General features: G+C 44.7%; 1 protein-coding gene across 1 annotated transcript in view; it reads left to right on the forward strand.

Moving 5' to 3' along the window:
• LOC137320640 (solute carrier family 28 member 3-like) overlaps nt 1-25,844 on the forward strand; it is a 111,650-nt gene that overhangs the window by 52,692 nt on the left and 33,114 nt on the right. Inside the window, exons 8-11 of the mRNA XM_067982321.1 lie at nt 16,260-16,337; nt 16,440-16,520; nt 18,302-18,382; nt 20,965-21,090. Coding sequence (XP_067838422.1) covers nt 16,260-16,337; nt 16,440-16,520; nt 18,302-18,382; nt 20,965-21,090 — 366 coding nt within the window. The remainder of the gene's footprint in view (nt 1-16,259; nt 16,338-16,439; nt 16,521-18,301; nt 18,383-20,964; nt 21,091-25,844) is intronic.

Consider the following 25,844-nt stretch of genomic DNA (forward strand, 5'->3'; position numbering starts at 1 on the left):
TGTTACTTGCCACTTATCAGCCCAAGCCTGGATGTTGTCCAGGTCTTGCTGCATGCGGGCTTGGACTGCTTCATTATCTGAGGGGTTGCGAATGGTACTGAACACTGTGCAATCATCAGCGAACATCCCCATTTCTGACCTTATGATGGAGGGAAGGTCATTGATGAAGCAGCTGAAGATGGTTGGGCCTAGGACACTGACTTGAGGAACTCCTGCAGCAATGTCCTGGGGCTGAGATGATTGGGCTCCAACAACCACTACCATCTTCCTTTGTGCTAGGTATGACTCCAGCCTTTTGATCCAGGGGTGAGGGAATTCAGTTATGTCGAGAGACTAGAGAAGCTGGGATTGTGCTCCTTAAAGCAAAGAAGGTTAAGGGGAGATTTAATAGAGGATTTCAAAATTATGAGAGGTTTTGATAGGGTAGATAGAGAGAAACAGTTTCCACTGGCAGAAAGGTCGATAACAGAGGATATAGATTTAAGATAATTGGTAAAAAAGCCAGAGGGGAGATCAGGATAATTTTTTTTTACTTAGCGAGTTGTTATGATCTGGAATGCATTGCTTGAAAGGGTGGAGGAAGCAGATTCAATAATAACTTTTAAAAGGGAATTGGATATATACTTGAAAAGAAAAAAATTGCAGGGCTATGGGGGAAAAAGAGGGGGAGTGGGACTAATTGGTAGCTCTTTGAGAGCCAGCCCAGACACGATGAGCCAAATGGCCTCCTGTGCTGGATGATTTTATGATTCTAAATTGAAGTGAATGTGATTGAAAAAAATTACATGAAATTGTGGCATATTGGAAGATTTTATATAATTTTAGGTTTATGAATAGAAGAAACAGAAGTTAAAATAAAATAATGTGAAATATATGGAATTGTATATTAAAATGTGAATATAAGTAGTGTATCTACCCCTGAAGCTGTGGATGCTCAGTTGTTGAGTATATTCAAAACTGAGATTGATAGATTTTTGGACACTAAGGGAATCAACTAAGGGATATAGGGATCGGGCGGGAAAGTGGATTTGAGGTAGAAGATCAGCCATGATCTTATTGAATGGAGGAGCAAGCTTGAGGGGCTATATGACCTACTCCTGCTCCTATTTCTTATGTTCTTATTATGTATGCTAACCGATATCCAGTGGCGTTGCTTAAAGTTAGTTGGAGGTTTTATAAGAACAGAGGTGTTTTGCCAAATAGTATTATCATGGCCACCCATTTATCAGCTCTTTTGGTGGTTATGGAATTTGGAAGCACTGGGAGAAGGCCCCAGGTCTAGCAGTACTGGATGGGATCTCAAGGTCTAGCAGAATATTGTTACAAAAGGGGTTCCCAGACTCTGAGAGCTTTGCAGAGAGGGGCTCCAGGAGCACTAGGACAGGCCTTTGGATCTGGGATCCCTGGGAGAGGGTTCCAGGATTTGGAAACACTGGGGGTAGTTCTTGAATCAGGGACACTAGGAGACAGGGACACTAGGAGACAGGATCCCAAGGTCTGGGAGCATTTGGTGGAGTACAAGGTTCTGGAACATTGAAAAGATGGTCTTGGGGTTCCTGAATACTGAGAGAGGGTCACGGGGATCTGTGAATGAAGGAGAAAGTTCTGAGGAGGGGAGTTTCTGGGGTCCAGCAGGACAGGAAAGGACGTTTAAGGGCTGGGGGTGGGGTGGGTGTGCAATAGTTGGATAGTACTAACAGGGTTGCTGGGATTGGCAGTATTGGTTGGGGGCAAGGGCTAAATGTTTGTGGAGGAGTGTGACCCAGGAGAATGGGACTCAAACTGCCCTTATCTCCTTTCAGATTATCAGGTGTGACTTCCCCCTCAGGTTTCTGCCCATCAGACTCCTCTTTTCATCCATCCGCACCCCTAGGTGCAGTGGTGGGAAGGATCGCATGCCCATGATGGACCTTGTCCAATTTTACTTCCAATTGAATGAAAATTGAGTAGGCTTTGTTAAGAGTGTGTGATCCTCCCTGCCTGATTTTCTTCTGTACACTGCGACTAGGTGGTGTTTCACATCCAAAAGTACCATGTATCTCGTGGATGGCTAAAAGTGTTGCTTGTTTCACTTGCACTCTTCACCCATGCCAAGCCCTCATACAGCCTTACAGCTTGTTCTTTGTGTCTCATGCTTACCCATAGTTCAGGAGGGCACACTTTTAAGGTGCAACATAAAATTGAAATCCAAGGAAGTAACATCTCAACTCATTGTGAAATAACCTAGCTGCATGATACAGTCACTTATTTGACACCCGGTTGACATGCAGGTTGTACATATGTCTGTCACTGTGCATGTGCTCCTTGAACTTCCAGTCCCACAAAATTACTTTTTTGTTGGTACAAGATGGTACTTCATGGGCACAATCCCAACTGCAGGTGGACCTGTGTTATCAAGCATAGGTGGCGAAGGCACAATTCCTCAAGGAGCTCCAGAGAGGTCCATGGACCAGCCTACATGGATAATAGTATATATCAGGGTATTCATCAGAGATATGTATCTAACTTCCTGAGGGCAAGAGGAATTCTGAAAAGAATGCCATCCTACCAGTGGAGCTGTTTCAAATCACAGTGGGGGGAAAAGGCTAAATTAAACCGAAAAGTAAAGAAGATGCATTTATATGCAACAAAAGGAAACCAAAAAGGCACACAAGACGAGGAAGTGATTTCTCCTGGCAGCAATGATGTTGCAATATAGATGCAATCTAATGGAAAATCCCGAGTTACGAGGCCCGCCACCTGTTTACATTGCTTTTGATCTCTTGCCCCCTAATGTTGTCCTGCTGGAGAATACCGGGCAGCACACAAACACTGGTTTTATGGCACATATGCCTAGAAATTCGGGAGTGTCCAATTTTGGGTGTTCAGCTGGCGAAGGGATAAATAACCTGTGCCAGAATAGTGGGTCCGAGGCTCCTGAGATATTGGGCCTCAGACCTCATTGTAATAGAGCAGATGCGGCGCAACGTTCAGTCCGCAAAGACTGGAGAAAAATCGGGCAACTGCTAGCACCGCAGCAGTCCTCAGGTAAGTGGGTCGGTTCGGGGAGCTTGGGGTGAGACAACACAGGGCTGTAGACCTGACCCAAGGTTCAGAGCCACTGGACGGGTCGGAGCTGGGGATCGGGTCGGGGTCCTGGAGTCGCGGGGGCCAGTGGAGGGAGACTTGGGGGGGGGGGGGGGGGTGGTGGTGGGAATGGAGAAATTGGGGTATGGGGACCGGGGCTGAAGGGTAGGGAGATCGGAGATCGGGAAAGGAGACTGAGGGATCTGCGATCATGGGTTGGAGTTGGATAGATGGGTGGTCGGGGCTGGGAGATCGGGGGTCGGGAGTGGCAATGATAGGGGGTGGGTCGGGAGAAGCGATCGAGTCCTTTATTGTGGGAGTGTGAGGAGAACTCCTGCTCCTCCCTGCTCTACATTAGATAAGTACCTTCTTTGTTTCAGGCAGTCCCTAGGGCTGGTTTCCCTGAGTGCAGCATGCGATGGCGCTGGCTGTCTCAGGGCAGTCCGGTTTTGGAGAGGGAACCTCAAACAGGCATTTAGGCCCATTGTTTCCATAAGCAATAGGGCTACTGCCTTCTTCAGGCATGGGTAAAGGATGCCTCTTGCTTGTACTTACCCAATATGACGGTCAGTGCACTTCCTGCCTGCCATTTTGGGACTGCAGTAGGCCATGCAGCGCCTGAAAAACAGGTGTTATGCAGCCCAATTTGTAGGCTGTAGCTTCTTTTGATTTTCTGATACTCCGGCCTGGCACACATAGAGCGAGCAGAAAGTATACTCGAGTTTTTTAAAGCACTCAGACAGTTACACACGTAGGGGTAGAAATTGGTGTGCATTGTGACTGTTTTTCGGGCGCAAAGCATAAGAATTTAGCAGTGGGAATGCCTGCACTAATCTGCGCAGAGGTTGGTTCCAGTGCCAGTTTGTGGGACCCATCTTTTAGGCATCCCGGGTGGACGCCTAAAACAGGTGTTAGGCCCCTTGAATACATAAATCAGGGGCCTAACGCCTGTTAAAGGACCCCTTTAACAAATTGGTCACCTCATGAGTGGGGTAGGCCCCTGTGGCCACCAACCAAAGGTAAATTTTTGAAATTTTCTTTTTCCAAAAACGCCTTCCTATGGAGCCAGGAGGAGCAGGAATGCTTGCTCTTGCTCCTGCCCCCTCCCATAACCCGCTCCAACCCCCCCTCCCGGAACTTACTTATAGCGTGCTGCCGGCGAGGCAGACAGCCCAAAATTGGTTTCTCCTGTGGGGCGAACTGCCTGTGGAGGAGTGATCAGCGCTGGCAGCTCGCCCCGAATATGCAGATGAGGCCCCCGCAGCGTCAAGTTTGGGCCTGGACTAATTTCTACCCCATAGAATCTACAGCAGAGAAACAGGCCACTCCACCCATCTGGTCTGTGCCGGTGTTTCTGCTCCACAGGTGCCTCCTCATACACTAATTATTTTTTCCCACCCTGCCCTCATATCTCTCTATTTCCTTCTCCCTCATGTATGCATCAAGCCTCATAAATGTACCAATGCTATGTGCTTCAATCACTCCATGTGGCAGCACATTCCACGTTTTCACCATTCTGTAAAGAAATTTTTCCTAAATTTTATATTTGATTTGTTAGTGGCTGTCTTTTATTAATACCCCCTTGTTCTGGACTCACCCAGTGATGGAAACAATTTGTCCACAACCACTCTGTTGAACCCCGTCGTAATTGTAAAGACCTCTATCAGGAGACCAAGAAGACCGCCCATTAGTCTTTTCCTTTCCAGAGAAAAATGTCCCAGCCTACTCTGTCTTTCCTGATAGTTACATTCCTTGTAAATCCTTTCTACACTTCCTCCAATGCTTCAATATCCTTTTTGTAGTATGGAGATCAGAACTGCACACAGTACTCCAAACGTGCTCTAATCAAGGTTCTATATAACTTAAACGTTACCTCCCTGCTTCTGTATTCTACTCCTCTAGAAATGAACCTTAGTACTTTGTAACCGTTAGGGCCTTATCAATTTGTATTGCTACTTTTAGCAATTAAAGTATCTGTATTCCCAGATCTCTCTGCTCCTCTACCCCGTGAAATTACTTGCCTTCCAAGGGATAAGTGGCCTCCTTATTACTTCTACCAAAATGAACCACCACACACTTTGCTACATTGAATTTCATTTACCATTTATGTGCCCATCTGCAAGCCTTTTATATGTCTTCCTGTGTTTTGGTGCAACCTCCCACATTATTAACAATACACCCCAATTTAGTATCATCTTCAAATTTTGACACCACGGCCTTGATATTAACCACCCCCCACCCCCGAAGGGGGTTAAAAATGGGGAACGCGTCCCCAACCTGCCGCGTTGCTGTTTTTACGGCGGATTTTGTATCGGCAGGACACTTCATTAACATATTTAAATCAGGCTCCCACTGTGCAATTGGGAGCCTGATTTAAATTTAACAGTTGCCATGCAGATTTCCCAGTTGAAACCCTCCATAATTATGATTTAAAAAAAAAATAATTTTATAGATTTTCCCCCTCCACTTTCTTTCCACTTTATGGTTGTCTGTAGTGTGACTCATCCCTTCCTATCCTTAATCTCAATCCATATGGATTCTGGAATTCTGTTTCTATCTCTTTGTTAGTTATGTCCTTTCTTGCTACAGTTATTGTTATTTCTGATTAAAACAGCTAACCCACCACCCCTTGCTCGATCCCTATCATTCCTAAATACATTATGTAAGATGTGACTGAGTCAGGCAGTTAAGGAGACCCCAGATGCAGTGGTGGTGGAGTCTCAGCCTTTGCCCTTGTCCAATAGGTGCGAGTTACTTGCTACCTGTGTGGATGAGAACAAACACTGCAGGGAGGATGTGCAAATTGACCACGGCACCATGGTACTGGAGGCCATTCAGGTGGGGTGAGTGAAAAGGAATGTGGTAGTGTTAGGAAATAGTATAGACGGGGATAGGTACTGTTCTCTGCAGTGCGACCGGGAGTCCCGAAGGCTGTGTTGTCTGCCTGGTGCCAGGATTAATGACATCTCCTTGTGGCTAGAGAAGAACTTGGAGCAGGAGGGGGAGGATCCAGTTGTCGTGGTCCCACGTGGGGGCCAACGACATAGGTAGAACAAGGAATGAGGTTCTGCTGAGGGAGTTTGAGGAGCTAGGTTCCAAATTAAAAAGCAGAACCTCAAAGGTGGTAATCTCTGGATTACTACCTGAGCCACGTGCAAATTGGCATAGGGACAAACAGATTAGATGGTTAATTGCATGGCTGAAAGAGCGGAGTTGGAAGCAGGGGTTTCATTTCACGGGGCACTGGCACCAATACTGGGGAAAGAGGGACCTGTTCCGTTGGGACAGGCTCCACTTAAACTGGGCCGGGGCCAGTGTCCTGGCGAATCGAATAATTAGGGCAGTAGATAGGGCTTTAAACTAATAAGAGGAGGGGAGGGTTCAGGTAGGGTAAATTTTTAAGTCTAAAGAGAAAAGTCAAGGCTGTGGAGCACAGTAGCGATTTGGGTAAAAACAAGCAGAGTGTGCCAGGAAGGGACAGAGTTTAACAAAGGTAATAGGACATTAGTGACTAAGGTCACATCAGGGAAAATTAGTAAAAAGTTAAAATTAAAGTCGCTATATCTGAATACACGAAGCATTCGTAACAAGATAGATGAATTAATAGCACAAATAGAGATGAATGGTTTTGATCTAGTAGTTGTTACCGAGATGTGGTTGCAGGGTGTCCAAGGTTGGGAACTAAATATTCCAGGGTATTTGACTTTTAGAAAAGACAGACAAAATGGAAAAGGAAGGGGGGTAGTGGTGAGGTGGCCCTGATAATAAAGGATGAAATAAAGGCAGTTAGTGAGAAAGGATCTTGGCTCATGGGTGGAGCTAACAAATAAAGGGGCTGGAAACATTGGTGGGAGTAGTTCAAAGGCCCCCTAACAATATTTATAATGTTAGACAAAGTATAAATCAGGAAATTAGAGGAGCATGTAACAAGGGTAATGCAATACTTTAGGTGGACTTTAATCTTCATATAGACTGGGCAAGCCAAATTGGCAAAAGTAGTTTGGAGGACAAGTTCATGGAATGTATTTGAGACAGTTTTCTAGAACAATGGGCTAGAAATTTGCCCGTCTAGCACCTATGCAGCCTCCCAAGGTCCCAAAATGGCGTCCAGAATGCGCCGCACGCTTCTAGCGTGACATGTGCCGGTCGCCATCTTGGTAAAGGGGTTTGTGCAGGCGCAGAAAGCTAATGCCGGCATCATGTAAAGTAGGGAGAATATGCGTTAGATCAATGTGCAACGTTGATTTAAAGTGATAGACACCATTTTGGCACTCAACGCTCCTGCCAATGCATTGTCTTAACCATGACCAGCTGAACATGTCCTGGACAGCCTGGAGGACCCCCCACCAGTGCTATTTAAAGGGACCATGCAGGATTTACAGGTTAGTTGCTGATGCATTTGTACCTGTTTTTGGAGATCTCTTATACTTGAATACTAGGGGACATAGCCTAAAAATTAGAGCCAGGACTTGCAGGAGTGAAGTTAGGAAACGCTTCTGCATGCAAAGGGTGGTAGAAGTTTGGAGTGCTATTCTGCAAGCAGCAGTTGATGCTAGCTCAATTGTTAATTTTAAATCTGAGATTGATAGATTTTTGCTAACCAAAGGTATTAAGGGATATGGGGCTAAAGCGGATATATGGAGTTAGGTCATAGACCAACCATGAATGGCGGAACAGGCTCGAAGGACTAAATGCCACTGCCACTTGCTGCCTCTTGTTATGCGCTACCTTCCCCTCCAAGAGAGCGGGATGTGTGTCGGTGAGTGTCCTGCAGGATGACTGGGTGATGTGCCTGTTATGGTTGAATAGCTGCCAGTGTGTGTGACCTGTGAGTTGTGGGTGTGCAGCTTGCAACAGTAGTAATGTGTGATGGCGAGAGAAAGCATCTGATTGGAAGAGTTGAGTACTGATTGAAAGAGTTTGTCAGTAGGTGGGTGATGGGGGGTGTAGTGCAGCTAGTGGTGCAGTTGGTAGGAGATGCCACTTGACAGTTGATCTTACTCACCTTGACCACTGCTTCCTGCATTGCATCGTAGTGCTATGCGCCTGGCATTGACTACATCCCCTACTGCCTCTTGAGCATATGTGTGGAACGCCTCTTGCCCTCCTGCGGATATAGGATGCCCCTCCTTCTGTCTCAACTCTTGCACCAAGGTCTCTAGTGCATCAACAGAGAACCTTGGTGCACGCTCTCTCGCAGGCCTGGTACAAACTCATATCGGCAGATTGGTGCGGTCTGGTGTGCAGATTGGAGGATGTGGGATTTAGTAGAGCGCAACCTTTGTTCAATGTTTTAACATAACTCAACAGTTTGTAAACATGAGTGATGTCTGAACTCTGTTCAGACTCCATGTGGACCCTTATTTTATTTTTTTGCAAATAAGAGATGTAGGCTGCCTTTAAGAGGTGCAAGCAAATCATGTGATATTTGGGCCCCCCCTGCTGGTGCAAAGTACGAAGCTGGTGAGAACATCGCAGCCAGGCCTGAATGCTGCGCTACAATCAGGTAAGTCAGGAGGCAGCACAAATCTGACGTGCTGCCTGCATTGGAACAACCGGGCGGAGATTAATCGAGCACTGCGATGCCCACGCCCAGTTTCGGGGGTTAACCAATTTAACCCCCAATATGTCGAGGAACCAACTAGGGAACAGGCTGTTTTAGATCTAGTATTGTGTAATTAGTAACCTTGTAGTTAAGGGGTGGAGTGATTATAATATGATAGGATTTCATATTGAATTTGAGAGTGATGTAGTTAAGTCCGAAGCTAGGGTCTTAAATTTAAACAAAGCCAATTACTTAAGTATGAGGGGCGAGTTGGCTAAGGTAGATTGAGAAATTAGATTAAAAGATATGATGGTAGATAAGCAATGGTGAACATTAAAAAAAATAATTCATAATTCTCAATGAATACACATTCGCTTAAGGAATAAAAACTCCATGGGAAAAGTGATCCAACTGTGGCTGACTAGAGAAGTTAAGTATAGTATTAGATTAAAAGAAGAGGCTTACAATGTTGCCAAAAAGAGTAGTAAGACTTAGGATTGGGAGGGTTATAAAAATCAGCAAAGGATAACCAAGAAATTGATAGAGGGAGAAAACCTTAATTCAAGAAAGGAGGGACAAAGAAAATAGGGAAATATAGGCCAGTCAGCCTGACATCAGTAGTAGGAAAATGCTAGAATCTATTATTAAGGATGTAGTAACAGGGCACTTAAATCATAATATGCTTAGGCAGAATCAACATGGTTTTATGAAAGGGAAATCATGTTTTACAAATCTATTGGAGTTTTTTGAGGGTGTAACTACCAGGATAGATAAGGGGGAACCAGTGGATGTTATATATTTGGATTTTCAAAAGACAATTGATAAGGTGTTACATAAGATTAGGCCTCACGGGATTGCGGGTAATATATTAGCATGAATTGAGGATTGGTTAACAGCAGCATTTGACTGAGTGTGGCATCAAGGAGCCTTAGTAAAATTGAAGTCAATGGGAATCAGGGGGAAAACTCTCCAGTGGCTGGAGTCATACCTTGCACAAAGAAAGATGGTCGTGGTTGTTGGAAGCCAATCATCTCAGCCCCAGGACATTGCTGCAGGAGTTCCTCAGGGCAGTGTCCCAGGCCCAACCATCTTCAGCTGCTTCATCAATGGCCTTCCCTCTATCATAAGGTCAGAAATGGGGATTTTCACTGATGATTGCACAGTGTTCAGTACCATTCGCAGCCCCTCAGAAAATGAAGCAGTCCGTGCCCGCATGCAGCAAGTTCTGGACAACATCCAGGCTTGGGCTGATAAGCAGCAAGTAACATTTGCGCCAGACAAGTGCCAGGCAATGACCATCTCCAACAAGAGAGAGTCTAACCACCTCCCCTTGACATTCAACTGCATTACCATTGCTGAATCCCCCACCATCAACATCCTGGGGGTTACCATTAACCAGAAACTTAACTGGACCAGCCACATAAACACTGTGGCTACAACAGCAGGTCAGAGGCTGGGTATTCTGCGGCGAGTGACTCACCTCCTGACTCCCCAAAGCCTTCCCACCATCTACAAGGCACGTCAGGAGTGTGATGGAATACTCTCCACTTGCCTGGATGAGTGCAGCTCCATCAACACTCAAGAAGCTCGACACCATTCAGGACAAAGCAACCCACTTGATTGGCACCCCATCCACCACCCTAAACTTTCACTCCCTTCACCACCAGCGCACCATGGTTGCAGTGTGTACCATCTACAGGATGCACTGCAGCAACTCATCAAGGCTTCTTCGACAGCACCTCCCAAACCTGCAACCTCTACCATCTAGAAGGATAAGGGCAGCAGGCACATGGGAACAACACCACTTGCACGTTCCCCTCCAAGTCACACACCATCCCGACTGGGAAATATATCACCGTTCCTTCATCGTCGCTGGGTCAAAATCCTGGAACTCCCTTCCTAACAGCACCGTGGGAGTACCTTCACCACGTGGACTGCAGCGGTTCAAGAAGGTGGCTCACCACCACCTTCTCAAGGGCAATTAGGGATGGGCAATAAATGCTGGCCTTGCCAGCGACGCCCACATCCCATGAACGAATTAAAAAAAGAGAAAACAGTAGGAATAAACCTGTCATTTTCGGGTTGGCAGGTTGTAACTAGTTGGGTGCTGCAAGGTTTAGTGCTTGGATCTCAGCTGTTTACAATCTATATTAATGACTTAGATGAAGGAATGTATCCAAGTTTGCTGACGATACAAAGCTGGGTTGGACAGTAATCTGAGGAGGACGCAAAGAGTCTGCAAAGGGATATAGACAGGTTAAATGAATGGGCAAGAAGGTTGCAGATGGAGTATAATGTGGGGAAGTGTGAAATTATCCACTTTGGTAGGAGGAATAGAAAAGCAGAATATTTTTTTTAAAAGGTGGGAGACTAAGAAAAATTGGTATTCAGAAGGATTTGGATGTCCTTGTACACGAATCACAAAGTTAACATGCTGGTGCAGCAAGCAATTAGGAAGGCAAATAGCATATTAGCCTTTATTGCAAGGGGTTTAGAGTATATGAGTAAGGAGGTCTTGCTGTAATCATATAGACCTCTGGTGAGACCACACCTGGAGTACTGTGTACAATTTTGGTCTCCTTACCTAAGGACGGGTATGCTTGCCTTAGAGGGGGTGCAACAAAGGTTCACTAGATTGATTCCTGGGAAGAGAGGGTTGTCCTATGAGGAGAGATAAGAGTAGAGTGGGCCTATATTCTCTGGAGTTTAGAAGAACGAGAGGTGATCTCATTGAAATGTATAAAATTCTGCGAGGGCTTAACAGGGTAGATGCTGAGAGGCTGTTTTCCTTGGCTGGAGAGTCTAGAACTAGAGGTCATAGTCTCAAGATAAGAGGTCGGCCATTTAGGACCGAGATGAGGAAAAATTTCTTCACTCAGAGGGTTGTGAATCCTTGGAATTCTCTACCCCAGAGGGCTGTTTATGCTCAGTTGTTAAGTATATTCAAGACTGAGATCGATAGATTTTTGAACACTAAGGGAATCAAGGGATATGTTGATAGGGCAGGAAAGTGGGGTTGAGGTAGAAGATCAACCATGACCTTATTGAATGGTGGAGTAGGCTCATATGGGGGTCGTATGGCTTTCTCCTGCTCCTATTTCTTATGTTCTTATTATAGCCTGCAATATTTAACTGCCAATTCTGTCCTGTGTGCATCTTTTTCCGTTACCCCTGTTGCGTGTATTACTTCTAGTTAATACCTCCAATTCCCCCATTTTGTTGCTGATGCTCTTATACATTGATATACAGGCAATTTAATATGCTCTTATTTTTCATTACTCCTTTATTTTTAACAGATATTTAATTGTTACCTTCTATAACCATTTCTGTTCCATGAGTATTTGTTATCTTTATCTATTTTTGTACTTTGTCCTTTGCTCTCATCCCTCCATTTTCTTAGGTTACTATTATATCCACATGAACTCTCTTCCCCCTTTAAAGTCCTTTCTGCTGTCCTATTTATTCTTTCCGCTAAGACCTTGGTCCCAGCCTGGTTTAGGTACAGTACGTTCCAGCGCTACAGCCTCAGTTTGATGATTACACCAAACAGTGAAGAATCAAACTGCCATTTATACATATTAGAAAATCACAGGCAGATTGGAAAATTATATCCTATATATTTGTATAGTATGATCACTTTAAGGGTCTCAAAATAGTTAATGCTGCTTCCTCATCTCAATGCTGGGAAACCAGCATGAAGAAAGGATGCACTGGGCGAGCGATCCGATGGCCAAGAAAGGTTTTCACCTGAGTAGAAAATCTAGCTTTGCACTTGTTTACTGATCTTCTAAAGACCTCATATTGCCCCCACTCCCCACTCCAACCCATCACGATTCCTCTGCTTTCCTACTTTCATGCAGTCCCAGGCTTGAATGCCCCTTGAATAAGCCCGCAGCTACCATCTGTGCCTCTCTTGGTATGCTCTGAAGAGCCTGTTGAGGTATGGGTGTTGCCTCCTTATGAGTGGCAACCCCAACTGACCCATCTGCTCTTTCACCAATCTTCCTGCCTACATTCCACTGGGGACCAAGCCTGCCAATCACCTTCCCATTCTGTGCACCTCACTTAACACTGCCCCCCTGACTCTGCCAGCAGATCAACAATCTCTCAGCATTACCCTCCACAATGTCCGATCACTTGCCAACAAGGTCCATGCCATCCACGATCTTATTGTATTGACATTGTGGCTTTGATTGAAACTTGGCTCACGGGCGGCAACATCTAGCCCCTAGCTACCCCACCTGCCTTGCGCAAACTGCCGAGGTAACAGTGTGACCCTTATCACTAAGTCACACTGTAGTCTCTCCCCCTTCTTCTCTGGTACCTTCTTCTCCTTCGAGCACCTTACCGTGTTCTACTCTCAATTCTCCTTTAAAATCCTCATTCTTGACCATGTTCCCTCAAGCCCCACCTCAAGTTTCTCCCTGAGATATCCTCCCTCAGCCTCTGCACTGAACAACTTTTCTTCTCAGTGACTTCAATTTTCATCTGATCGCTCCTTCCCTCTCTTCATTAAATTCATTGCCCTCCTGTCCTCCCTAAACCTCTCCCTCCATGTAAACTCTCCTACCCATAATTATGGCCATCACCTCAACCTTGCCATCTCCCATGGCCTCTCTACTCCCATCGTCTCAATCACTGAAAAGCCAACTTCCGACCACTTCCGTGTATCCTTCACCACCCATATCCCAATATCCCACTTCCTTCTGCATCCACCCCTGGAAAAAACTCTCCCCTAAGTCACTTACAACTGCACTTTCAAATTACTAACTGCCTAGCCTTTGGCCTTCCATTCGCCATGATATTTCTGCAGCAGTTGATTTGTTCAACCCCGCCTTCACCTTTGTTGCCCTTGCCCCTAGTAAAACTTCTGTTCTTTCCCATCCTGATCATTCCCCCTAGAATGACCCCCATCTTTGCTCCCTCAAGTTCAAGGGGCGCAGGCTTGAGTGTGTTTGGCATACAACTGATTTAGCTGTCCAACACCAGGTCTGGTTGGACCACATCAAGCACTATCATCCTGGAGAGCAAAGATAACTCCTGTCTTCTGTTCTCCACCACCAACCACTTAAACTCCCTTCCACTCTCCCCTCATGGACTTCTTTGTTACTAAGATTGAGATCATTCCCTTGGCTGACTATGCTATTTTCCCCTCTTCTTCTTGCCCATCAAGCCAAATCTACCTTGGGTCCCCCGTGCCCTCCCTGAACCTATATCTCTCCGTATCTTCCGTCATGTCCTCTCCGGGCTCATCTCTTCCATGAGCGCCACATCCAGTTCCCTTGACCCCATTCCCACTAAACTGTTGACCATACAACGTCCCTTCCTGGCTCCCAGGCTAGCTGACATTGTAAATGGTTCCCTCACCTCAGGGTCTGACAGTCTTGCTTTCAAAACCACTGTCATCGTCCCTTCCTCAAAACACTCACCCTCAACCCCTCTGTTCTTGCAAATTGCCACCCCATCTCCAATCTCCCTTTCCTCTCAAGTCCTTAAACATGTCGCTTCCCAAATCCGCGCCCATCTTTTCTGCAACTACATTTGAATCTCTCCAATCAGGTTTCTATCCCTGCCACAGCATCAAAATGATCCTAATCAAAGTCACAAATAGCATCCTCTGTGACTGAGGATTCTTGCTACTCGTCCTCTTTGATCTCTCTGCAGCCTTTGACACAGTCTACCACACCATCCTCCAATACCTCTCCTCGGTTATCCAGCTCAGTGTGACTGCCCTTGCTTGGTTCCACTCTTATACGATTGTTGCCAGAGCTTGTCTTCTCGCCATTGCACTGTTACCTCTGGAATCCCTAAGAATCTATCCTTGGCTCTCTCTGCTTCTTCATCTACATGCTGTCCTTGGCGCCATCATCCGCAGACATGGGTTAGCTTCCACATGTATGCTGATGAAACCCAGCTGTACCTCTCTTCTACTCTCTTGACTTCTCCACTGCCTCTCTGTTGTCAGACACTTAGCCTAGAATGAGTCACATTTTCTTCCAGCTAAAGCCATTGTCTTTCCTCCACTCCACCAATAGCACAAACTCTACCCTATCCATTGCCTCAGGCTGAACCAGACTGACCTCAGCATCCTATTTGACCGAGTTGAACTTCTGACCCCATATTCTCTCCATCACAAAAACTGCCTAGTTACACCTTCATAACATTGTCTGCCTCCACCCCTACTTCAGGCTACCTGCTGTTGAAACTCTCATCCATACCTTTGTCATCTCCAGACTCGACTATTCCAAAAATCTCCTAAATAGCCTCCCAGCCTTCACTTTCCATAAACATCAGCTCATCCAAAACATTGTTGCCTGTATCCTATCCTACACCAAGACCTTTTTATTCATCACCACTGTCTTGCTGACTTGCATTGGCTCCCAGTCCCCAATGGCTCAAATTAAAAATTCTCATCCTTTGGTTTAAATTCCATTATGGCCTTGCCCCTCCTTACCTCTTAGTATGCAGGTACAGCAGGTGATTAGGAAGGTAAATGGAATGTTGTCATTTATTGCAAGGGGAATGGAATATAAAAGTACAGATGCTTTGCTACAGTTGTACAGGGCATTGGTGGGACCACATCTAGAATACGGTGTGCAGTTTTGGTCTCCTTATTTAAGAAAGGACATAATTGCTTTAGAGGTAGTTCAGAGAAGGTTCACTCGACTGATTCCTAGGATGAGGGGGTTATCTTATGAGGAAAAAGTTGAATATGTTGGGTCTGTATACACTGAAGTTTAGAAGAATGAGAGGTGATCTTATTGAAACATATAAGATCCTGAGGGGACTAGAAGGGGTAGATGCTGAAAGGATGTTTCCCCTTGTGGGAGAGACTAGAACTAGGGGCCACAGTTTAAAAATAAGGGGTCTCCCATTTAAGATGGAGATGAGGAGAATTTTTCTCTCTCTGAGGGTCGTGATTCTGTGGAACTCCCTTCCCCAGAGCGTGATGGAGGCAGAGTCATTGAATATTTTTAAGGTTGAGTTAGATAGATTCCTGATTAACAAGGGAGTCAAAGGTTATAGTAGGTAGATGGGAAAGTAGGGTTGAGGTCGCAATCAGATCAGCCATGATCTTATCAAATGGCAGAGCAGGCTCGAGGGGCTGAATGGCCTACTTCTGCTCTTAATTCGTATGTTCGTAACCTCCTACAAACCCTCCCCAAAATCTGTTTCTCTGACTCCATCCTCTAATGCATTCCCCCCTCCTTTACCCCACCATTGGCGACTATGCCTTCAGCTGCTTCGGCCACACTCTCTGGAATTCCTTCCCTAAATCTCTTTGCCCTCCACCTCCCTCTCCTCTTTAAGACCCTCCTTAAAACCCACCTTCTTGACCAAGTTTTTGTTCACCTCTCCTAATATTCCATCTTTGGCTCAGCGTCCATTTTTTTGATTGCCTCTGTGCTTGAGACATTTTTCTACATTAAAGGCACTATATAAATGCAAGTTGTTGTTGATTTACATCACTGCATCATGCATTTGTAAACAAACAGTTAAGGTTTGCCAAACATTTCTTGATGAAGATGGTGTTCTTTTAAACATTTGTTTTGTGGTGACATACATATTAGATATGTGACTCATTATTATGGTTTGACTATTCATATTCTTATGAACTAACATTTGCGCTTTAATTATTACATTACAGGCTTTTTTGAATTATACAGATGCCGGTTCAGTATTTCTATTTGGTACAGCATATACAAATCACTTTTTTGCTTTTAAGGTCAGTTTAAAAATGCACCTTGCACTCATGTGATGCCTAAAAAGAGATGGTGATGTAACAAAATAAATGCTAACATTCTGATTCCCTTTATTTTATCACTAGGTCCTACCAATAGTGGTTTTTTTCAGCACAGCAATTTCCATAGTATATTATCTTGGATTTTTACAGTGGCTCATTATGAAGGTATGTAAGTGAACACACTTTTCAATTATTTTAAAGTTTTGTTACTTGCCCTCTGTTGGTCAGATGGAAAATGCACTAAAACCTTTAGCATTAGCTGTGGGCTGATGGACAGGGTGCTTACCATAGTCTGAACATAGGGAGAACCATAGATGGGGTTTTCAAAAGAATACTTGCCTGCCGCTCCTCAGGTGCTGGCCCCCACCTTCATAGTATCATTGTACAATACAGGAGGCTATTCAGCCCATCATGCCTGTGCCAGCTCTTTGAAAGAGCTATCCAATTAGTCCCATTTCCCTGCTCTTTCCCTATAGCCCTGTAAATTTTATCCCTTCAAGTATTTATCCAATTCCCTTTTGAAAGTTACTATTGAATCTGGTTTCACCACCCTTTCAGGCAGTGATTCCAGTTCATAACAACTCGCTGCGTAAAAAAAATGTTTCCGCGTGTCGCTTCTGGTTCTTTTGCCGATCACCTGAAATCTATGTCCTCTGGTTACCGACCCTTCTGCCACTGGTAACGGTTTCTCCTTATTTACTCTATCAAAACTGTTCATGACTTTGAACACCTCTATCAAATCTCCCCTTAACCTTCTCTGTTCTAAGGAGAACGACCCCAGCTTCTCCAGTCTCTCCACATAACTGAAGTCCCTCATCCCTGGTACCATTCTAATAAATCTCTTCTGCACCCTCTCTAAGGCCTTGACATCCTTCCTAAAGTGTGGTGCCCATAATTGGACACAATATTCCAGGTGCAGCCTAACCAGTGTTTTATAAAGGTTTAGTATAACTTCCTTGCTTTGTACACTATGTGGCTATTAATAAAGTCCGGGATCCCATGTGCTTTAACTTGGTAGCGGCCTACGCTCAGAATTGGGGTGTAAGTTAAGCTGCTGTTGAGGCCTGTTCGGCTTGCAGCTATGGAAATGGCCACTGGTTGCAGGGACCTGGCTGTTTCCCAAAAACAGCACCAAAAAGGTTTCCCGCTCTAGCCCGCATCTTAACTTCTGGATGGTGGTATCCAGATCCTGCTCAGATCTTACAATCTGGGGCTGGGCTCAAGGCTTATTGCCTGCTTCTTCAAGACACACTTGCTAATAGGTGCCCGCCTGTTGTACCTATAGGCAAATGAGTTGGAAGGCATTGTTAAGTCCTTCCCACCTCATTTGCATGACTGACTTATGCTTCTGCCTGCTTCAGGCGCAAGCACTCCACCCCACCTCAAGGATTCCCAGTAAATCCCTCGGAATTGGGAAGGGAGTGGTAACCTGGTGGCACAATTCTTCATCCGTTTTTCCTCTCCTTTGCACCTGGGAACTGATACTCTTGTTAGAGTTGCGGCGACAAGTGTGCTACTATTTTCCTACATGTCTCCTACTATTTGATCAGTGCTCCTCTATACTTTCCTCTCTTATTCCCTCTAAGCTCCAAATACACTGCCCAACACACCCTTCCTCTTCCTTACATTCCATTTCTGTTGGGATCAAGACTTATCCACAGCTGCCAGCTCTTAATTTTCTTTCTTCGGACCTCAAATCTTTTATTTTCCTCCCTCCCACTTTCTGTCCTCCTACAACCTTCAAACCCGATCTTGGTGCCACCTAGTTACTAGATACTGCCTTACTTTATCTTTTTATTCTTTACAACCTTGGTGGTACCTAGCAATTTTGAACCTATACTTTGATTTCCAAAAATGTGCAAAACAAATTTTAAAAAAAATCACTATATTTAAATTTCTTTGTAACAATATTCCATGTTAACTTTAGACTGTTTTCCAACATTTAGGTTGGCTGGCTAATGCAAATTAGCATGAAAACATCTCCCACAGAATCAATGGTGGCAGCAGGCAACATATTTGTGGGACAGGTGAGTACTACTCAGATGGATAAGATTAATAGAGTTAAGATTGGTAACCTTCCAGATTTAAATATTGCAGGGCCAATTTTCCTTCCCCTTCCACCTGGGCACCAGGCAGACAATGCCCACCTGATTTATGCTCCACCTGCAATGACCTGAACCTGCCTGTATTTCCAATTCAGGTTATTATCATTACTCCCCCCGTACTCTGTGCTCCTAGTGCAAGCTACCCCCTGGCAGGGCCTTGTACCTAGAAATGGTGTTGGAAATACAGTTTTTGCCATAGGCCAGAGAGGGCCTCCCTCCTGGCATTGCTGCCTGCCTGACTCAGATCATCAGATCCTAAAGGGGACCAGGCACAAAGCTTATGACCAACCTCTTCTGGTGCCCTAACTTTGGACCACCGCCTGGCATACCAGGGATGAGAGACCCGGTTAGACTCCCCTCTCCTCATGTCCGTAGCTGCATCTTGTTTGTGCCTCTTCCAATTGCTGCTGCCTCTCCTCCAGTGACCAATTTCCACACTATGACTGTTGACCTGGCTTTGAATTCTGATGGGGTATCCCCTCTCATCGGAGCACGAGAAGCCACTTTCCTAGCCATTTTCTAGGAACTGACTTCAAGTTCTTTTGCACTTTTAATACAACTTTTGGCACTTCGGGGTAGAGTATCCCTCAGAGTTCTGGTTCGTAGAGTTCGGTTGGTCACAGCGGGCAGAGGGTGCCTGTGATGATAGGGAATTTGTTGAAGCCTATGTTATTTAAAATAAATATTCAACTGTGCTCTCAGTAATAGAACTTTCCCCTCTGCCCTCTTCTGAATCCTGAACACCCATGATTTCCCCCCTTCTGTTCACACCACCCACTGCAACTGGATTCCACCCACCCCCCCCCCCCCCCCCACCATGATCCTTGATCCACCATTGAAGCTCCCCTTGAAGTACCAAAGGCCGAGCTCGAGGGCACTTATAGGAGCTCCTTTTCTCCCTCCCTGCTCCCTCCTGCTACCTCTCGCTTCATACCAACAACCCATGCCGTTCCACCCCCTGCAGACCCCTTAAGAGGATTAAACTTTTTATTTAAAATTTTAATTCCCCAAAAATTTAAGTTTAATCCTGTTAATGGGACAAGTGACAAGTGCTTCCAGAGGGCGGCAACCCCTCCCTCTGGTGCAAATGACAGGATTCTCGGACTCTCTTCTATGGGAAGAAAATTGGGTGGGTTCCTTTTCAGGCTTGCACTCTAATTTGTCTGATTTTCTGATATTCACTGTGCCTAGACGGTCCAGTCCGCCTGGGCGCAGACGCAGGAAAATCTCCCCACATTCCTCATTATACCTGGAGTTATGTGTCAGGAGGCCTCTGTGTCCTGCGGGTGTATGCAGAGGTTCCTGGAGCTGCCAGGATGCTCTGCATTTTAAAGTAGTTCTCTCTGATAATTGCTACATTAGATGGCATTGGACTGCTGCCGTCGCTGGTAGCTGCTGCACATTTTCAGAGAGGCTTTGCAGTGTCTTATGAGGTTTATACTCTGCTCGAAGCTCTCTTTTTGTGGCAGGACTGCCGCGATCGTCGTCTGAAAGACCTTCTGCCGGGGGTGTCTTTTCCTTAGATTCTGCCCAGGAGCATCATTGCCCACTTCTCCTATCACTTCTGTCTTTCCTGTACATTGTCCATCACCTAGTGTCCACTCTTCATCTAAACTATCTATATTAGCCTGTATATAGAGTGAATTTTTCTGGGCTGTTGAGTGCAAATGAGTGTGTGAATTACAATGTGGGCAAACTTCTTGTGGTGATGCCCAATGTTGAGATTCCTGGTATCTCATCCCCCGCGCCCTCTTCCAGTGATTTTCTTCTTGCAGCGCCTATGGATATAAAATGAATCACTAAGAGTTTCAGATAAATAAGGTTACTGCACATGTTCCCTTTTATGCTCCTTTAGAGATCTCTACACAATAATAACTACATATATAATACACATGAAGGGATAATTTTCACTGTGACATCCCATAGGGTAGTGCAGGAATACTTGTGGCATGCAGTGCATACTTTTCTCTATGTTTCTGTGACACAAATTAGACTTGTTACATAACTGCTGTAGCACATACCCTTGCTTCCCTTGTCAAATCATTGAACTTTTTTCCTAAGCTGCATGGGTATCTGGGGATCACAAAGGTTCCACTTATTATCAGTGTCACTTCCTTCCAAAGTGCTCGAGCAGCATAGTTTACAGCCTTTTTGCCTCCTGCTCCAAAAATGTTGTCCCTTCTCTGATAGAAGCTCCAACTCACTTTCAGTAAAGGTTTCAGGTCTTCTTTTCCTTCTGTTCACTGGTGAAATTTCTGTTTTCCATTTAATTACCTTCTAAGCTGATCCTGAGATTTCTGACTGGGTCAACATCAGGGTCACAGGGTGACAGGAAGCTGGGAGCAAACCTTGCAGACTTACCCCTGTATTATGCCAGATTCCATTATGCTGTGTTTCTATCATAAGCAATTCCTGTCTTTTCTGAGAGAGCAATGCACTTTCGACAAACTGTTGTGTTGATGTCAGGTTCTGAAATGCCTCCTCTTGTTATATGTTCTGCATAGACAGAGTCTCCACTGCTAATTCGTCCGTATATAATGAATCTCACAAAATCTGAATTGCATTCTGTAATGACTAGTGGATTCGCTACCATTGCAGGATCTGTCCTGGGAGCCTATATTTCATTTGGGGTAAGTGTTGACATCGGCTGTTACTAACTGTGACAAAAGTAGAAGCTTTTTTGTTCTGTTATGATTATGCATATTTTTAATATCTAAGGTAACCAAAAATAAAATAACTTCAGCCTTTTTCTTAATTTTAATACGGCTGATAAACTCCAAGGGCTGAATTTTTCTCTTCCCATTAGAGGAGGGTCATAACAGGACTTTTGCCTGCTGTCTCGACCCAGTTTCCTGAGTTGAGGGTCATTTACCTAAGCAGGGCAAGCGTCTGGTGGGAGCCTGGCACAGAGAGGGAGCTCCCCTGCTACCGGGGAGGAAGATGTGGCAGTGGAGAAGCGGGACACTTGTCGCAGCACTATGAAGAGAGGAGGCAGATGTTTCTCGAAGACCTGGGGGAAACTTTGAATGGAAGCCTCGAACTAGATCGAGGCCTTCAGAAGGTGATGGAAAGATGACCACTACTAGGCCCTCTTCCTACAATCAATGAACTTGTGGTCTTTCTGCCACTGTTCCAGGGACTACTACCATCCATCTCCCATCCATCTCCTGGCAGTCCCTAGATTTGCTGGCCCTGCCACACCACTGTCATTCTAATGTGGCAGGTAATGAGGTGGCAGGCATGCTGGGGCAGAAGGTGGTAAATCTAGGATGGGTGGGAATGCAGCGGTAGAATTTCTCATCAGATTTTTCTTTGATTTTCCTCCTCTATACCGCCTAATTTTGAGGCGAGTCTAGCCTGAAATCTGTCTGATTTATGCCTTGATCTTTGGTTCAATTAAGAAAGTGGATCACTTATGTTAATTATTGTAGACACAGTTTAATTTGCTAAATTATTCCATAATATAGGCTTTCAGACAAGTTTGTGGTTTACAATTATAGTTATGTCTGAAAAACTTGCAGTTATATGGGAAAGTCTTTTTTTTTGGTTAGCCAAGAGTCCAACAATGCACAAACCCATCAGCATACCTAATAGCCTCTAAAACAAACTATTGGGAAGTCCACATGAATAGAATTTCTGTTTGCCTGCTGTGGAGTACGTAATCTCTTCCTGAAGGGACACACCCCACTTACCTAAGCCCAGAAAACTTCAGCATAAGTTGGCAAGTACCAAGACTGAGGAGATCCCCAAGTATATGCATGTGAACTGCTGGAGTTTAACCTGAAATTGTGTAATTTACCAGCACGGAGGACTGATAAGCTTAGTAATGCTTGCCAACTAGAACAAACCTACCTGTTGGGGCAGTAGCTTACAGAGATACCTGGAGCTGCGTTGGAAGAATCGCACCCTTGGAACAAATTTACTCTTCCAGAATCCATCAATGAGCCAGACAGGCTGATCAATCATCAAGAAGACCCTAGAATAGAGCAGATCTGACTAGCTCAAGTATTGGACTATTGAGCCTGCCACATAGGACTGACTTGTTTCCAATTGCCAAGCTTTGGACTCAACTTTGGACCCAACCAGACATGCCTGCCATTAGGTTGACTTCTCCTCCAAGGTGCTGAACAACAGATCAATATTGGTTCAATGATTTCCTCTTTTCACCACAAAGAAGAACCACAATTGTGTCACGAGTATCTGGGAAGAATACTGCAAGACTGTCTCTTACAAATTACTGATGAAGATGTTGAATAGGATGATGACAGTAGACAGTTTTCCCTCACTTCTCTTTTAAGAAGGAGACTCAGTGTGGGGGGGGGGGGTGGAATTGGACCCCATTTCTCCTGTTATTTGGGTGTAAAACAGAGTCACAAATGACCAATTATGTGATGCTTTGTCCTGTGCCCCAAAGACACCTGAAATACGTCCAATGCCATATTGGCTTTGGATGATATTCAGGCATCCCTGATGGGCACCTTAAAAAGGCGTTAGGCCCCTTGCATATGCTAATAAGTGTTCTAACGCCTGTTTAAGGATCCCCCTCCTTGAAATTGGTCATTGCTGGGTAGAGCATTTGCTGGACATACTCCGCTCAGGTTTTCCAGGGATTGTTTCGGCTTAACCGGCGGTCGCCAACAAATAGATAAGTTTTAAAAAATTTACTTTCATGTGGAGCCAGGAGGAGCAGGAGTGCTTTTCCCTTTACCAATATGGTTGGCGGAGCACTTCCAGCACATAATGAGCATGCGCGCCCCTCCTGTCTTTTTGGATGCTTAGACGCCAATTTTGCGGCTAAAAAACAGGCGCGGGCTATCGAATTTCTAGGCCTTAGAGCAATGTAAGTGGGTTTCCTTTGAACTTTGTGACATATTGCAATGTTGTAAAAAGACAAAACCTGCTACATGCATTCCAGAAGAGAGAGAGAGTGAAATCCAACTTGTTGCTGGAAAGATTTGTAATAATATTTGTAATTGGAGAAATTATTCCTAGTTCTACACCTCAGTAGACGTTCTTCATGATATTTGATTAAGCTTGATTGACTGTTCTAACATCAAAGTAAAACACAGTTTTATAGAACCATGATTTAGGCGTTTTGGAATATCATCTGAAAGTCCACCTGAGATAGCTATGTGGGAGGATGGCTCACCATTGTGGAAGAGAAGAAAAAGAAATGTTTTGTCAGTTCTGTTGTTCTATGAATTTTTGAGTATTGCAGAAGAATATTCAGGATGACAAGAGGAACTTGAAAAGAAAAATTAACTCCTTACTTTACACTGTTCCTAAGGAAATGTTATTCTACTCGTAATTATTATCTATTTCTTGTGACTCATTGTATTTAGAATTTGTAAATAAATACTGTTGTCAGTTTTATCATGTATGACTCTGGTCTTGCATTTTATATTTTTGCCTTCCGAATAGTTTGACGTAAGGGAATATTTTACGCATTAGTACTCCTGGTGCAGAGCTTTGCATGACAGGAGCATGTATACATAGAAATACGTAGCAGTTACAATACAGAAACAAGCTATTCGGCCCAACTGGTCTGTGTTGGTGTTTACCCTCCAAGCAAGCAAATCGTTCTAATCACATTTACCCACCCTGTTCCCATATTCCTCATTCACCTATCCAATCTACTCTTGACTGTTGACATAGTTTCCAATGACCTGGAAGTGAATTCTTTGTGTAAAGAAGTTTCTCCTACCCTCTATTCTAAATCTCTTACATTTAACCTTGTATCCATGGCTCCTTGTTCTTGACCCCTTAACTACTAGAAATAATCTACTTCTATTTATCCTGTTCCATTCTTTCATAATTTGAAACACTTCTATCATATTGTACTCTGTTATTCTAAAAAGATCCAATTTTTCAAATCTTTCATTGTATTTCTATTTCCTCATACCAAGCAGCATCATGAATCTGTTTGGGGAGGTCATGGAACCCCACATGATTTCCCCAATATGTGTTCCTCTTATGCCACAACCGCCAATTCATAAAATCTACCTCCAATAGAGTGCTGCTGCAGATACTAGCATAGTGTTGAGCCTGGCCGCCACCTTCTGCCAGGCATGATCCACTGCCATCTTGTGGAGCGTTAGCCCTGGATGGAGAACAAAACAGGACAAGCCCTCCTTGCACCCACTTCACGCAGCAGTACATCCACTTCCCCAGGCATCAAATGAGGTCGGGAGCTGTGCTGCTCCACCACTTGCCTAAGGCTGTTTCATGCATCAATATTGGGCTTGTCTTCACTTGTTTTTGGCCTGCTACTTTTTTTTGCTTCTTCCCCCCCAATGCAACCTTTAGAAAAGCTGACATATTTAAAAAAATATTTTCAGCCGTTCCCTTCTATGTGCCCACTTTAAGTGACTGCATTCCTTTTAATTTTACCAGCAGCACTTAAGGGGTTCTGGCTCTCCCTTCCCTTCTGTCCTCTCCCATTAGTGCCTAGGCCTGTGCACCAGAAACACACATCTTAATTGTTTAAAAGATCTAACCTCATGAACTTGGGCGCGGTCAGGTCCATATGCTAGTGGCGCATGATACGCTCCAGGAGGAGCCGTCCTGCCACCATTGTGATGAGAATCATAGAAATATACAGCACAGAAAGAGGCCATTCGGCTCATCGTGTCTGTGACAGCCGAAAAAGAGCTATCCAGCCTAATCCCACTTTCCAGCTCTTGGTCCGTAACCTTGTAGGTTATGGCACTTCAAGTGCATATCCAAGTACTTTTTAAATGCAATGAGGGTTTCTGCCTCTACCACCCTTTGACGCAGTGAGTTCCAGACCCACACCACCCTTTGGGTGCAAATATTTCTCCTCAACTGCCCTCTAATCTTTCAACCAATTACTTTAAATCAATGCCCCCTGGTTATTCACCGTTCTGCTAAGGGAAATAGGTCCTTCCTTTCCTCTCTATCTAGGCACCTCATAATTTTGTACAACTCAATTAAATCACCCCTCAGCCTCCTCTGTTCCAAAGAGAACAACTCCAGCCTATCCAATCTTTCCTCATAGCTAAAATTCTCCAGTCCTGGCAACACCCTCGTAAATCTCCTTTGTACACTCTCTAGTGCAATCACATCTTTCCTGTAATGTGGTGACCAGAATTGTATGCAGTACTCTAGCTGTGGTCTGACTAGTGTTCTAGCATAACCTTCCTGCTCTTATATTCTATACCTCGGCTAATAAAGGAAAATATCCCATATGTCAACTTAACCACCTTATCTACCTATCCTGCTACCTTCAGGGATCTGTGGACATGGACTCCAAGGTCCCTCTGTTCCTCTATACGTCTCAGTATCCGACCATTAATTGTGTATTCCCTTGCCTTGTTTGCCCTCCTCAAATGCATTACCTCACATATCTCTGGATTGAATTTCA

The sequence above is a fragment of the Heptranchias perlo genome, chromosome 4, assembly GCF_035084215.1.
Source record: "Heptranchias perlo isolate sHepPer1 chromosome 4, sHepPer1.hap1, whole genome shotgun sequence".
NCBI lineage: Eukaryota > Metazoa > Chordata > Chondrichthyes > Hexanchiformes > Hexanchidae > Heptranchias > Heptranchias perlo.